This window comes from Arctopsyche grandis, chromosome 13 (assembly GCF_051622035.1).
Source record: "Arctopsyche grandis isolate Sample6627 chromosome 13, ASM5162203v2, whole genome shotgun sequence".
Taxonomy (NCBI): domain Eukaryota; kingdom Metazoa; phylum Arthropoda; class Insecta; order Trichoptera; family Hydropsychidae; genus Arctopsyche; species Arctopsyche grandis.
In genome coordinates, this window is record NC_135367.1 from 9,586,437 (window position 1) to 9,604,022 (window position 17,586).

The following is a 17,586-nucleotide window of genomic DNA, read 5'->3' on the forward strand; positions in this document are numbered from 1 at the left end:
AGTATTAAAGAGCATACTTAATTACACTTTTTCCAAGCAAACAATGAATAAGTAAATTATAAATGATATACACGTATATTGAATATCTTCAACGTACCATGAAGGATATTACGAATTTTGCTGGTACTACACACGCATGTGACAAAATAAAAGGAACAGCATATTATTTGTCTGTTCTCAAGTTGAGTGCCTTTGCAAACGTATTAAACAAAAAATAATCCGTGACAATAAAGGATACCATAATTTGTACTATCTACATACATATGTATGTATATTTACGAAGAATCAAAAGGTGATTTGTGACCATGATATTTTGACTAATTCCAACTCAAAATCTTTTACTGCTCATATTTTCATGGATTTTTAAAAATGTGAGTCTTATATGTATATACATATGTACCTTGTATGTACATGTCACCTCTTTTAAATTTTTCTTTCAACTTTGAATTTGAATTAGTATATATGAAAAATAAAGTAAAAACCACCTTCTGGTATTTCAATACACCTATTTAAAGTTGAATCTTCAAGCAGCTTATATGTACATATGTATGTATATATGAAAAAGCTTGAAGAATACGTAGCTTATAACCAAACTAAAATAACATCAAGATTTGATGATCTTTCAAAATCTATTCAAATCCAATTATCACAAGGCCATAATATTTATTTCAATACAATCGATGTATTTCATATTATTAAAATCAATTTAATTGTTCTTTTGTGTTATTTATTTATGTATTCTGGGGTCGTTACTCAAAAAGGTTACGCAAATGTGCTATTTTATATATGTTTTTCAAAAATATTCCATAATTTTACACTTAATCGTACATATTTTGGGCATATGTTTATGTACGTAAATATATGGTACGAAAGTATTTTTCTTCCACAACGAAGATCGATACAGCTCGGATACATTTTAAGTGATTTTTTGTCATCACATCGTCGTTTCATGAATCATAAGCGACAATGAATCATCTCCGACACTCAAACGGTTAAAGTTGACCTATATTTCGGTACGAATTGCATCCAATCTCACGTAAAGAAAGTCGGCACAAAGCGAATTTACGGGAAAAGCTCACCTCATCCTCTAGCGCCGGTACGAAAGCGTGTTTCGTTGAAAGCCTAATTTCTGATCATCATCACGGTGTTTTATACAAAGATGTATGTATGTGTATAATATTAGCCCGAGACACGGAAAACAATGAGCGGACGAAGAACGATAAGAACTTGATTACATTAACGAGTCGGAGGAAAACGACGCCGCTTAAAGAAAAGCTCTCACCGTCGGAAAATTCGCCAAAGACTTTGCCGCGCATAAATCAAGTTAAACGATTACGACGGAAATAAATCACACTGCGAGCAAATAATAAAATGGCCGGCTCCGAAGTTCGATGCTATATTTATAATAATTAAATCGAATTATCAACGAGTATTAATCGTCATAAATCCGACGACGTCGTCGCCATGGAGGACACAACAATTCATTATCAATAAGGGACCTATCAAAATATGTATTATATATAAATAAATTACAATATTTAATGCAATATTAAAATATGTAAACACATATCCAAATTAATATGAGGAAATATGTATTAAACTTGGAAGGAGGAAAATATCATAAACGCAAATATGTATAATACATATGTGCCATATAAAGAGAATTGAGTATATCACGATGTTGTTAAAAAGGTTTTTCACTACAGATGCGAGATTTTCTCAGGAAATTTTTCCAGACAGGTAGGTAAGATTTATTTTTTTGAGAGATGAGTAGGCTTTCATGATTTTTTTCTAAAATGAATGTTAAATAAAAACTGTGTTAAGCTTAGTATGGTAAGGATATTCCATACGGCTTTAATTCAAATATATTATACCATATGCAGCTAGAAAATCATTTTTGTTTATTTTTAAACAAAAAATCTATACACAGCAGGCAGGTCTACTTTTTGCTACTATTGTAATATTTAATTTAAAAAAACAATTGCAACCCTAAGCAAATTTATCGAACCTTGATAAAGAATACACTTATGTATATAATTAACTAGTGGTTTTACCCGGCTTCATTCGTTATTTGTAATATAAACCGCTTAAACATGACTTATCTAATAGTTAAGATTTTATCAAATTTATTTGTATACTTTTATTTTATTTAAATTTATTGGAATATTTATTAAATTTAACGTCACGGATTCTTCGAACCTAAACATACATACAAAGGCAACTTTTCAAGCGATATTATATACATATGTATTAGCTATGAAATTACGAACTGTGATACATATTTTATGCATAGATAAAATTACGAAATATTTCAATCGGTTATTTGCGTGCTTATTTATATTAAAAACTTTAATAGAAAATTACCGAATATTTTCCGGGGACATAGATGGGTTGCGAGAGGGAAGTTGTGAGGGTTCCGTGCCCATGGCCCCCATGGTGCCCCGCTGCAGGACCGGGCGCAGGCGCTTGTCCAGGGCTGCGACCCGATGGGGGCGTCCCAGGAGTACCAGGCCCTCCACTGGTACTACTATTAGCCCCCAAAACCCTGATCCTCGGGGACATCTCGTCCCATTCGTGACGACGCAACTCTTCGAGGTGGTCCAAGACATCACCGTAGTGCGTGCTGAAGAGGTCCGCATACCTGGACGCCAGACCTTCGAGATAACCGCGATCTCCATCCTGAAAAGAAAACACCGGTGAAAAATGGTACTGATAAGGGGAAAAATGCGCAGAGCTTCGAGGCAACTTTTCAAGAGATGGCTGTAAACGCCAGATTAAAAGTTTAGAGTGCACTCGGCAACGACGACGACGACAAGTCCTAGTTTTTCCTCTACGGGGAAAACTTGAATTATAAAACAAAATTATATTCTGCAGTTGGAAGTTAAACACTTGTTTGCCTTTCTTTGGCCCCCACCGACTCGTTTCTCGTATTGTTTCTGACATTTTATAAAATGCACACATTATAATATCTCAAACACGTAATGTTCATAACTATGATAAGTGTGTATTATAGCTAATGTTATTATAACGTTAGAACTTTGATCTTAAGTTTAAAAGAATTTTAGCACAAGGGAAATCTATAATACAGTTCCAGATCAAGGAGTAAAAAAAACCTTTCATAAATTACTCGGTGTTGCTCAGGCGGGTGAATGTTTATTTGGGGATATTTTGACAATGGGTTCGCAAATTCCTTTTAAAAGCTGGATATGTAATTATTTATAATACCAAAAGATAAATACATATATGAAATTTGGCAGTTTTAATTTCAAAACTGGAATTTTATGGAAAACTAACAAACGCGCCATTTTTAGTAGAATCCATACGATCTAAGTCTCTGAGCCATTCCAAAACCCTCTAAAGCTTTAAGTTTGGGTAACATAAGCCTTAAGATGCCCAAACTTAAGACTTAAGGTATACCGATATATTTGTTGATGAATCGCGGACATACATACAAACAAACTTTAATTTTAAGTATATTTTACCCTGAAGTATTCTGAATTTAATGAATCCATTTTTGTTCAAAACTATATTTTTCTGTTACTTTGCTTAAAAATTATTTCAAATCAACCTTTGTGTAAAGTGTAGGATTTACAAGTTAGTGTAATAATATGTATGCTTTGCCATAGAGTATGATGAAATTTTATCATACTTTTATGAAACTATTACGTTCAAAGACGAATATACGGTATGAAAATTAGCCTTATATATATAAATTTAATTTATCTCAAACATATATACATTTTATTATTTAATTATATTTTTTATTCCAATTGAACATGTACATTCACCGTTACAGATCGCTCCAAAGCGATGAGTGTACTAATACATAATCAATACGATCAATACAATCAACACAAGCATTTATACAATGCGAATTCATACAAACATCATCCATAGTGACATCTATGGAGAAATTCCTGCAGCATTTTATTATATAAATCGGCGAACCTCAAGACGCTGATAATTTGAAACTTGCAAGAAAGATATTTTACAAGAACCGTTTCAATGAAAACCAGAAAAATAGGAAACGATCGAGCTGAAGTCACAAACCAAGGTCTAGCCAGTAGCTGTTAGTCGGAATAGAACCGTGACCACTCTGCTCGAAAGCATAATATGTATGTTAACAACCAGTCCTCGCTGCTGATTATGTACATATGTGTGTAATTATTTGAAGTAAGTATTTACATATATTTAGATAGTATATACATATGTATGTACATATAAGTTTTTGGTTGGTTTGTGTCATTTTTAATATGAGCTAGATAAGTATTTGAAAAAAATGGGATATCAAGGGCAAAGCCATTATGATAAATTACAAAAGGAATGCTTTTCAAATACCAGTACAAAAAACTTGGCGTGTTTGTATAAAAATATAAATAAAATTGAGCGCCATGAAATATGCTCAATAACACAATAAGGGCGGAAATAGAGCGCCAGCAAGTGGAATCAAAGTGGAGATTTGAAAATAAGTAGGGATAAAAGTCGACCGCACTCCTGGAGGGTAGGAGCACTCCACACTGCTCTTATTGCTTTTTCAGGGAAGATAGAAATGGGTGGGGGATTGTATTTTTTATTTTCATTTTCATGAAAACCTACCTCGAGTAGATGCAGCCGGAATAATTGGACATAACGAAAGAGTATCGCGAACGGTCTTCGGCGAAAAGGAAAAACCTCCGACGGAGGAAATCCTTTAAGAATTTTCCAGGTGAAAGAGATACTGAGGTGTTTTGTATTGCGGCGCAAACGAAAATAAAACGCCGTGCAACTTCCAGCAAGAAATGCATTTGAATATATATTGCGGTTGTAAAGATGATGAAAATTCATTGCAGATTCAGAAACGGAAGAAAACACTTCGTTACGGAAACCCAAACCGCACGAATACCACAAATGCAATTTCAATCGAAGCGACTCGAATTTCCGAAGACACAATACGAATACATACATTAAAAGTACATTGGAATACTATAAACTTTACATTTAGTATACAATGTAATAATTTCATTCGAAAAATTATTCAACGTAAAAACCAGAAGGGCGCAGACAATAAATAGTGAAAGAGAGTATAGACGTATCTTATATTGGTTTTTTGTACTTTTTCGAAATAATGTTTTCTTTGTCGTACTGGAGCGGGTTTCGCGATTTATGCGTCAATATGCGCAATTTATTCGTTATAAAGAGCCGTACAGGAAATAACCGTGGAAAGTGAATAAAAAACCAGGCAATAAAATTTTACGATACGTCATATCGATACGTCTTCGGAAATAATGCGTTCGGGAAAAGAATTTAACGTAAGGTGATCGATACTTTCTAACATAAAAATGACTTATATCAATACTTGAGCGAAATCTCTACATGTTTTTACCCCCACTATTACATACACACATACGTAATGTAAAAAGTTTTAACCTTAAAAAAAGCCACTTATTTTATATAAGGTCACCTTGGCGTGAGCTTTACATTAAACTTTGAAAGCGAAGCTTTACATACATATATACATAAGTATATGAAAAAAATGCAATTAAAACGCAGGCAAAAAAACGTGCACACTAATCGTATTACGGAGAGTTTTCTTTTTAACTTTTTAAGTCTATTAGTTTTTAAACGAAAAAAATAAGATAAAAACGTGACGTGACGGCAAGAAGAATAATTGGTCAAAAATTTTATCTATTTTTCATTATTACGAACATTAAATAACACTTAAAATCATCCCCGGCAATCTTATTGAGGGTTAAACTGAGACGTGATAAAAATTCGATAAAATGTGCTTGATAAAAAATTTGCACCAAAATTGTCAGTTTTTATTTGAATGTTGAAATATTATACAATGTATGTATCTATATATGCATATGTACATTCACAAATAAGTATACAATATGCGATAGACACTCTCGCTTAGAAAGGCCTAGGGCGAAAGTAAACCGCAAAGATATTTACAAAGTTAAACTGCGGATAACACAAGAACGACGTCGTCTTTCAACAGGCGAAGGAAAAGCCGATACTGTAGAGTCTTTGAACGCACAGATCCAACGTTGATACAATTGGAAAATCTCGTTTTAGACGAAGAAAGGATATTTTTCAAAAATAACCCTCACGAAATAATATGTACAAGGATTAAACAATCGATTTCCTTCACCGATGCGAAAGTCGAACACGTGCCTAGAACAATAGGAATGAAAATAAATATACGTAGAGGAGTACTCGTAAAGTTCCTGGAAAATATAAATGAAAATACAACAAGTTGAATGAAGTACATAAAATCTGAACATATATTCCATCTCATGTAATAAAAATTCCATGCGATAAACATTTCTATTATATTAAGCTCTTCCAGTACAAATCAGTGTTCTTTGATTCTAGCCACTGCACTCTAAAACGCTTCAATTTGTGCAACGGCTTTATTACTATGAATATTTGCATAATTTTGGCATAGCTTTTTGAATGTATACTAAACCTACAGATGTGCCTAAAATCAGAGCTATCAAATGCAATGCTATTCAGTTAGTTGATAAATCTAGAGACTAGCACTTTTTTAAAATCAAACTTTGAATGTTTAATTTTAGATTTCTCTGTCTTGACATATGTGTATTTCTTTTATATGTGATTTAAAATAGTATGAAATATGATACAATTTAAATCATATATAAAAAAATGGGTCTCTGTTTACTACAATATGGACTATTCACAGGACGAGTATTATATACGTACGTAGTTTCTTTTGATGTCCTTTCATCACTCATTAAAACAATTAATCTAATCATAAAGAGTAGTTTTATTTAGTGCATCATCTTTATAAACACTTTTGACTACTATTACCAAGTGTTTAAAGCCAAACTGTGAATTGATTTCAAACTGATATTTTGATTTTGATTTTCAAACGCATTTTATTATTACGAAATTATGTTCACAATATATCTTATATCTATTTTAATAGCTACTGATCTACTGATCATTTTCTATTTTACAATTTAATTTAATTTGGTTAGTAATCATAGTATTATATTATTCTAATGTTAATGTACAGCATAATAGGAAAAAGAGCCCAAACTGATATAAGCATCATGTACTGTTACGGATACTTGATAAACAAGTCTCATAAAGTTAAGCTCGCATCAATTAAAATTGATAACGACTTTCCCGGAACTTTTAGAAGAACTTATATACATAGGTATAAACAGTCTTATAGGAAACGTCGAACTTTTATGTCGTGACGACGTGGAAAACCACACCGAGCAATTCATCACGGTAGCGCATGAAAAAACGTAATGTAGAAAAAAAACAAACAATACCATAGATGTGGTTTTTCGTTGATTTTTTCACGCCATAGGCCTACGTAGGTATGGTTTCGCGAGCCGAAGGGTCGGCAACCCTCGAAGGGGTGATGGTGGCCGATCGATGCGAAGGGGTGGACGAGGGGGTGGTTGGTGCGAAACCGAAACTAATTGTGAGAACCGAAAATACGCCATAAATTAGTCGAGCGGCGATGAAAACCCAGTCGAAACCCGAATATGTATCAACGTAACCGCAATTGCTTCTCATTTCGCGAGAAATACGAACCGTGCCTGTGTAATATCGATATCCTTTGTAGATGGAGATGTTGGAGCAAAAGTGGCGTACCTTAAAAACGAAACAGAACTAGCACCGTCAAATAATTATTCTTCGGTTGTATCGTGTACTTAGAACCCTTACATCTGTATATCACGTTGTATGTAGTAAGTGTCCTCGAAATTAATGAAATTTATACTAAATTAATGAAATTTATACTGTTTGAACTTATTTTTACGAATTTGATATCAAATTAAAATTTAAAAATAACTTATAATAACATAATGATATGACGTCATCAGTATATAATATAACCGCTCATATCAATATATGAGCCGTTATATTTGAAAGTGGCAGAAGTCCAATTTTCAGTTCCAAAAATACTATTTCTGTTTGAATTAATTCACAAATTGTTATCATTTATTTCAACTCGATACTTCCAGAATCTCGGAAAAGCAGGATAAATGTATTATTAATATTGTATTTAAGTTTAACAATGTAATAATATTATTAATATTGTTAAACGTAAAACATTACATTTAATATTTTGAGAAATGTAGAAAACTGTACTTTTCAGCCACGATTAAATATAACGGCTCATATATGTATATACATATGTACATACATAGAAAATAGGAGATGTCTTAATCCGATGATGACAATGATAATGTTGATATTTTTTACATTGTTTCCATAAACTATGATTTTCATCTGCTTTTAGCACAAGTATAAAGGTTCAATGACAATTAAAGATTCGCAAAAACCAAACTATAATCACTATTCAAAATTACATTACAAAAAAAGTTTCTGCTTTAAGTTAAAATTTTATAATAATTAATAATTATCACAACCACCGATTTTAAAAATATATAAATATATAAATGAGAAGCTAAGGATTTTGTATCAAAATTTATCGAAAATGATTAATATACAAAATTTTATTTTAAATTTTAAAACCTATTAAATGATATCAAACAAATTTATGTGTAGATATGAATGCAAGTTAATTAAAAAAAAAATGCCACAAGTACTATTTTATATTATATTTAAATGCATACAAACTTACAGTGTAATTAATCTCTAGTGTTGCCTCTAATTTGTAATAAAAAATATTTTATTTAATTGAGAGGAAAATTATTGTGTATGTAGAATACTTTTGCTATCAATAAATAAAATATTTTTTATTACAATTTAGAGGCAAACAAAAATAGCAGTCTCAAAGTCGAATATTGTTATCAATAAATTAAAATAAATTATTAAAATGAACCATCGATTATTCAAGTACAGATATTTATATTGATATAATATTATATTTCAATAAAACAAGTAATATTTTCGGCTGAAAAAAAAAATTTTTCGTACAGAAGGATATATGTAGGTATGTATATACCTAAACAAATACAAATATAAAACATGTAAATAGGTAATAAAATTCCTACAGCGCAAATTTATTTATTCATTCTGTGTTGTAAAGCAATGCAATCGACGTAATCCGAATTGAAAAAGCATCACTAATTAAACTAATATTAAAAACAATTTAAATTAAACGAAATATTCGTAATGAAATCTGAACGTAGCGTACATGAAGTCCACAATCAAAATTGAAAATTTCAATTTAATCGAATTGATACGAACAAATTAAAATTAAACACACAAACACACCACGGCAGCATAGGAACGTTGTTGGATCGGCCACGCACCGCCTCTGATTATTCGAATCGCCGAAAAGTTGTATGGCAGTGGCGGCACGCGAGCCGTACATACACATTATAGGTACCACGAAAAGCTCGCGTGCCGCGTTTCAACGCGATTTCCGTATTTATATACAATCACATTTGAATAAAAAACAATTTACATTGCAAATTTTGTTTGGGCATGTTACCCCGACTAGGTGGGTGGGTGGGTGGGTTGGATTCCACAGATTCAGATTCAAACGAGCCCCTCCCCACCAAACCCCCGATAACTCGACCGACGGACCGGGGACCGACTTAATCCACTTAAAACGGTAGAATTTAAAAGTAGCCCCGAGTTTTTAAAGTCTTCGCACCGGGAATTAGGTGGCGCTAGTGTCGCCATTGCGGTATTTTCCGAGCGGAAACGACAACAAGAAAACACTCGGGTGTGGGCCCGGCCGATTAAACCGGGAAAAGCGCGAATTTTCTTTTCACTTTACTGCGCTGACGGTCTTGTTTGCTCGTCAAACAACCTTTGAAAGTTATCGCGCGGAAAAACTCCCCCCCCCCTCTCGCCTCGTGTTTTAATCTCGTTTGTCGAAAAGGTTTTGATCTCACAACAAGTGTGTTACATTCGAATTATTACCATTGCAGTATCCCGTAGTATCTGTCACATTGATAACTTGGTTATAATTGATATCAAAAACAATAACAACTAATAACATAATATGTATGTACATCAATTCAAGGCTCTTTATACGGTTCCGTGATTATTGGTCACAAATCGCTCGCCCAAAAGTCACTAAAATCTTCTATAACGGAACATCTGGCAGCGGAAAAGTTCATCATACTAACGATGACTATCATAATAACGAGAACTCGAGTGCCAAATATTCTGTATTCGTGATTTTCATGGCAAAAATTGTCTTTTGGGTGATCGCAATGTAATTAGTAATCCAATTAACCTTTATACACATACATAATGTTTTTATTTAATTGGATTATATATTTTATATTCAATATGAAATTGAAGGTGTTTTTGTTTGCATACAAAGTATGGGTATTTTGATTAACGAATGATTACAAATATGTATAAAAGTAAAACAACATTTCCAAACAAATGAAAACAAGATTCGATTTCACACGAAAACGATAAAATAATGAAAAATTTTGATTTACGTCTAATAACTAAAATAATTTAAACAAAACGCGCACTTTAATTTTCCTTTCATACAAAAACTTAAATAGTAATTTTTTAATATACTTTTTTTCGTGTGGAATTCTCTACTTACCGTAAAAATTGTTTAGTGAAAATGTGTTATTATTTTTAAAAGTATTAGCGTATTAAGCATTAGCTTATAAAATTTAAATAAAAAAATCCCTATATTCAACATGCCTAAAATAAAAATAAAAATGAATGGTAATACATTTATTTCATATTTTAAATTATGAATTGGAAGTTTAAGCTTTCATCCAAAGCAATGTCAAAAAGTTATGTAATAATTACAAGTTTCTTATTATCTTCAACCTGTAATTCAGTGACATTCCTGCCCGCCAAAAATTTGTGATTCGATTTTGAACTACTTCCAATCGCTTGGTTATTTTACTTACATATGTACATACGAGGGCTAGCTAACATTGAAGTAATCCAATGTCTCCGACATGAAATTATATGAGATTTATCATTAACAAACTCATTAAAAATTACATCAGAATCTTGTATCACATCGAAGCAATGACAGCTAGCTATACAAACGCGTCTTTCTACCGCCCCTTTACAACTCACAGGTCAGAGCGTCTGACGTCGCACATGTCGCAAACCCCCCCACTTCCCCGCTACCCCACTTCTCCACGTCTCCTCGACACGACTCATATTCACAAACATACATACATCGCGTCCGTTTTTATTTTTACATTTTTTTATACCAGGAAGGCCTTAAAAACCTTAAGGAGATATCTATAAATTGTACATACATTTTATTGTACATTAATCATATTCAAGTGGTGACATAGTAGTATGAAGGTTTTTATCCAATTTAATCGGGAACCGTTTCAACAATGAAATCAGAAAAAATGGCAAAGTCTGATAGGAAACGATCGACCTGGAGTCACAAATATCCAGGTCTGACCAGCAGCACTACAGATATACTCAGAAAAATTCTTTTCGAACGAGGTCAGCTCATGGGATCGAACTCGGCGCCTCTCGGTGATAGGCAGCAGCTTAACGACCGACCTATGCTGCTTGATATATATATATATATATATATATATATATATATATATATATATATATATATATATATATATATATATATATATATATATATATATATATATATATATATATATATATATATATATATATATATATATATATATATATATAACATATTAAAAGTAGTTTCTTCGGACGAAAACTCCACCTTCATCTATTTCTGTTTTTCCATTTCCTTGTAAATTCCATATCATATAAAAGTTCGCAGAAACAAATATTATTTTCCTTATCTTTCTGTTTTTTCAAGAAGGCAACTTAAAACCACTTCCTCTACATATTATATTCATCTAGTAAGTTAAACTTTTTGTTATTATTTCAAGAATATACGGAAAAATACCCTGCATGTTTGTTTCTAAATATTTCTTTGTATGAAAAGAAAACACATAATAATATGATATGCTTAAAAAACATAATGCGAGAGCGTCATTAATACAAAGTCGACGCGGGCGAATTTCACGCATCTTGAAACATCCAACCGATGGATTATTTACAAAGAAGAGGTTTGTCTCGACAGCTTCCCATCCCTTCGTCGATTATTATCAAAACGGTTATTCAAGAAGATCCCCGGAAGGAAAGTGAGCGCGAAAAGAGATGTGGATAATTGCGACACGCCCTTTGAAAACGGGCAAAAGAAAGTTTATTCCGTTACCGGCGGCTACGTGTTCCGTTCGTTAGCACAGAGCCCACCTTCGGTTTCAACTTCAGCTTCAGCTACTTCAAATTGAATGGATGTGTGTGTGTGTGTGTTTCTTCTGTATGCCCCTGAGGTGTGGCACTCGTGCTCAAATCTAATTTTCAGATTCCAGTTTTTGCACGACGCCACTGAAACGATATGTCTCCGAAGTGAGACCATTCCTATCGATAGAAAAACTTTTCAACATACACCATTGTGTTTGAATAAAATATATTCCAAAATAATATATGTATGAGTATTTGCTCACGAGCTGTTATATGAATATATTATTTAATAAAATAATACAGTAATATAATATGAGATAAAGCGAGGCGTTCACTTTTATGCCGTCGGATTCGGCAATAAACAAATTTGTTTTTAAATTAATTTAACTTCTCGCTACAAAAGCGAACTTAAGTTAAATCTCGACGATTAAAACAAAGGATTAGATCTTAATTGACCTAAATGTTAGTCTCGTTTGCGATGCAAATTTAAGACAATCTTAGGCCCGAAATCGCCAAAAGCCATTTCATTTGGATTGCAAATACGGAGGGAATATTATAATATTTGATACATACATATTCAAATATTCGAAAAAGTAGGCGCCGAATAAAGTGAAATTAGTTGATTTTTGAAAGTCGTTGAAAAATTCCTAATAGTTTTATTTTTAATGGTCGCTTCGGCAAAATAATAATATGTACATATAATATATAATTCAGAAGCGATTCATTACATAGATTAATTCGCGTTTCAGTCAACTAAAATTTGCCTTTTAAATTATAAATAAGCAATCATTTTAATGAAAGTTTGAATATTCGAAATGCTCAAAAGATTCTTATTACTAAAATAATATTATGATTATGAATCGCAAAACTTAAATACTTGGTAACAGGGTAAGCTTAACGCAACACTTAGCATTAATGGCGAAGAAATCATCACAATTATACAACTTTCACGATGAGAAAATCTCAAAGAAAGTCAAAATAAATTAAATCAATCAATACTTTTCAATTATAGTAAAGGTATATAATATACAGCAAGTATGTTCGTTCTATAAATTTATAATATTTCTTCATCACTGCTTCCATAAATCAAATCACAATTTTTTAACGGGAAACAATTTCATGGAACTAGCAGATTGAAACTAATAAAAATCTTGTAAAAAGATCTGATTTTGAACCACTTTAGAACTCTTTAGATTGCTTTGATTTATTACCGACATACAGGGGGCCTAGCTAACTTTGAAGTAAGCAAATATCTCCGACATGAATCTAGAGGAGCGTAACCATCATCGATCTCATTAAAAATTATATCGGAATCATATCTAAGCGACGACAGACTAAAATCAAATAATTGGATGATTATTTAATATAAAACATTTCATTATCACATATATAATCCAACAATTTGATTATTATTCATTAGTAGAAAATACGAAATAAGTAAGAATTTAAAATTATAATCATAATCATAATAATTTTTTATTCCAATATGATCATTATAACTTACTATACATGTATATTATATATGTATGTAATGTAAAATGTTATTATTTCGAGAAAATGTTATTATTTACAACTACCTTGAATATTTGATTACATAATATTTTATAAAATTTAAATGTTTAACAAATATAAAATTTAAATTATTCAATAAATTGTTTTGCTTGAAAATTACGGAATTTTGTAATTGTAATTTTGTATTAATTACAAATTTTAAAACAAATTAATTTATAACGAAAATTAGTAGGCATTGAAACATTTTTCAGAATTTTTAATAATAATTAATAAAATATATAAAAAAAATTGTTCATCCATTTTATTATATACAAGTGGTGTTACCCGGCTTCGCTCGGTAAATGAAAATGAAATGAAAACCATGACCAATCGTAAACGTCTTTGACCAATTCAGCCATTAGAAACGACTTTAACGACAGCCAATCAGAGACGAATTTCAGACGTCCTTTCGGTTTTATATTGTAAATTGTTGTTTTGTTTTAAAATTAACGATTTTCATAGAAAATAAAAATAAAATACTTTAAGAGAAAGGGGTGGGGGGGAGGCATTGTCAGGCACTCAATCGATTTCCTCGTGAACTTTCATACAAAAACAGACATGTGCGAGTGGGATCCGGCACTCCAGCACACGCACAAAGTGATTGTTCCGGAATGAGGGAGGGCGAAAAAGGGAGAGGGCGGCGGGAGGGTTGGTCGTTTCTTCTGCAAGAACACATAACGGTGAGAGGGACGGGGTTGGGTCGGTTTAAAGAAAATCCCTTTAAAAGCTCTTTGTCGCAACGATAAAAGAATTTACTTTTGTGCCGAGGGCTCACACAGCACTCGGATTGGTCTCGAGCCGCCATAGATGAATTGATTGGATTTTCTCGATACGATTGACTAAACACCAGACAGGGCCAATCGATCGCCACTTGCTAACTCGAAACTGGCACACTTGCCAATAACCGGAGGCCAAACTATTCGTGTACGTCGAAACTTGGACTTGATGTCTAACTTTGCAGTAATTTACTTCAGACTTGAAAGCCCACAAGACTCCTACCGACACACTCAATCAACACTTAAAAACAACCACAGAAAAGCAACCTACATACAATATGTATGTATAATGTAAGCTACATTCAATTCAATTCAACCAGCAGCGTGGACGAGTGGTTAGCATATTATGCTTTCGAGCACAGTGGTCACGGTTCGATTCCCACTAGTACTGTTGGCCAGATCTTGGTTTGTGACACAAGGTCGATCGTTTCCAATCAGAGTTTTCCAATTTTAATGATTTTCACTAAACGCCTCCTGCAAATTTCCATCTTCTTTCCAATCTCTCTTGAAAACCTCAAGTTATTCAACGTCTTGAGGTTCGCCAATTTCTATAGTAAAAATTCTGTATATGCATAGATGTCACTATGGATGATGTTTGTATGAATTTGCATAGTAAAAATGCCTGTATTGTTTATATTATTGTATAGTATCTATATTAGAACACCCGTCGCTTTGGAGCGATCTGTAATGGCAAGTGTACATGTTCGGTTGATATAAAATAATAATAAAATTGGCAAAAAAAAGACAATATCACGAATTGGGTGCAACAAAATTTAAATGCATATATTCGCAAATGTATCTAATGAATAATGCGAAAATAAAGAAGCCTTTTGCGACAAACAATATGACAATGCAAAAGGAGACAGCACAAAGGACTTTCGCTCATTAGGCACTCATTGCACCTTTGCCATGTCTTCGGAGCCAGAATTTATTAAAACCGCGTTGCATAAATTACTCGAATATAATGAACCCATCCCCGGTAAGGACAAGACATCTGGCGTATGTACCTTGCCCACAAAGACTCATAAATACGCAACAAACGAGGGGAATTAAACAAACTAAAGGTAGACACGTGAAAAAGGATCTGTGTGGGATCGAAAACAGAAAAAAAACAAACCACACACATACAGAGACTAACTGGCGATGCTTAAAAGATGACAGCGTGAAATAAGGTAGCAATTATTCAGAGCTTATTTTGTATTTAATAAGATAGACGCACACGTGTGCATTCACCACCAACAAATTCAACTATGCGTATATTATATTCTTGATATTCAAAGGATGCAAATATTATTCTTTGAATCATATTTTTTTTTTATAAATAAATACCAGGAAACCTTACAGATAAACCCAATGCACCTTCTTGGACAATTAAAAACATCGATAAACAATTACAGTATCATAGAGACATCTATAGACAAATTCGAAAAACATAAAAAAAATTACAGAGTGGGTAGCTTATTTATATAATAATCAACAAATTCGAGAAGCTATAAACTCGAATTTGCGAGAAACAGGATAGGTTGCCAATTCAGTGGAACCTTTTCAACAATATAATCAGATAAATTGGCAAACTCTGATAGGAAGCGATTGGCCTAATTTCAGTCATATATTTACAAGGTTTGTTTTTTTTTGTCAATGTTTTATTTCTTTAGTTATTATTTAGTTTATTTTCTGTTATATTTTTGACCATTGTGATGCATTAGGAATTCCTGCAATGCTACAATGGTCCAAACTTTAAATAAATAAATATGCAAACTAACCAGTAGATTCTATGACAGAATCACTAATAACCATACTAACATACTTGTGAAGAGTTTCGGCGATTACAACAAAATGTCTATACCCTTCAGGTATAAACACAGATTACCTAAACACAATCTGCTTTAGGTCATCGACTTTAGAGAGTCTTTAATTAATATTATGTATTAGATGTATTATGAGCATTTATAAGAATTGTAAATAGGTTTTTGAGCTCTTTTTCCTATTATGCTGTACATTAACATTAGAATAATATAATACTATGATTACTAACCAAATTAAATTAAATTGTAAAATAGAAAATGATCAGTAGATCAGTAGCTATTAAAATAGATATAAGATGTATTGTGAACATAATTTCGTAATAATAAAAAGCGTTTAAAAATCAAAATCAAATAAATTAATAAGATTCAACAAATTCGGAATGCTAATAACTATAATTGTGTTTTACAATCAACACAATAAATAAATAAGACTTACTTACGTATTATTAAAGAAACAGGTAAGGTTTGTGAGATAATTCTCAAATTACATAGTTTCGTCCAACGTTTCAACGTTTCACTAACTTTACCATAAAATCAATTCAGAGAAATTTAACATAAAAAAACAAAACAAACATAGTAAAAGCATACATAAGACGTTTAATAACAGTACGATTCCACGCGCGTCGCATGACAAGATAGACGCAACATCACCTGGAGAAGTGTGCGGCCAACCTAAGCCGGCACTAATCGGTCGGCGCGCTCAACCGGTTAACGCGCGCTTTATTAACATACAAATAAGTTTGTTTAGGGATATTAATCTTTTAATTTTCGTCGAGATAGGGTTGTCGAGAGAGCGGGCCACCGCTGTGCGAACAATAAACAACGTCGAGTAACGGCCCATTAGTCAGGTGGCTTTACCTGAGCAGGTGAGAGCGAGAGAGAAAGTGGACCGTGAGCGGATAGCAAAGTCCCTAATTCGACGCCCTCGACAGGACGACGCGTAAGTGCTTCATTTGGAGCGAATGGCCTCCTCAAAAGTTACGATCGGGATGAGAAAAACCATCGAAAACGGCTTAATATATCGTAAAATGATAAGTGCGTCGCGAGAACGAGTGCCAGATTAAAACAAGAACGGAGAAAATTGGCCGAAATACAGCCAAATTATTACAATGACAGACGTTCAATATATTCACCTGTGATTTTTAATCAAAAATTCCTTATGGTTCATACTAAGATTCGTTGAATTATTTTACACACTAAGTATTCGTTGAACTACATACATACATACATACATACATACATACATATATTGGACAGATTTTTAAATGCATACGAAACGAATTGAA

The 17,586-nt window shown here is 32.6% G+C and overlaps 1 protein-coding gene across 2 annotated transcripts in view; it reads right to left on the bottom strand.

Moving 5' to 3' along the window:
• LOC143921097 (uncharacterized) overlaps positions 1 to 17,586 on the bottom strand; it is a 378,172-nt gene that overhangs the window by 81,556 nt on the left and 279,030 nt on the right. Inside the window, exon 2 of one of the 2 annotated variants that reach the window (XM_077444224.1) lies at positions 2,365 to 2,679. The exons of the other annotated variant lie outside the window; for it this stretch is intronic. Coding sequence (XP_077300350.1) covers positions 2,365 to 2,679 — 315 coding nt within the window. The remainder of the gene's footprint in view (positions 1 to 2,364; positions 2,680 to 17,586) is intronic. 2 annotated transcript variants of the gene reach the window in all.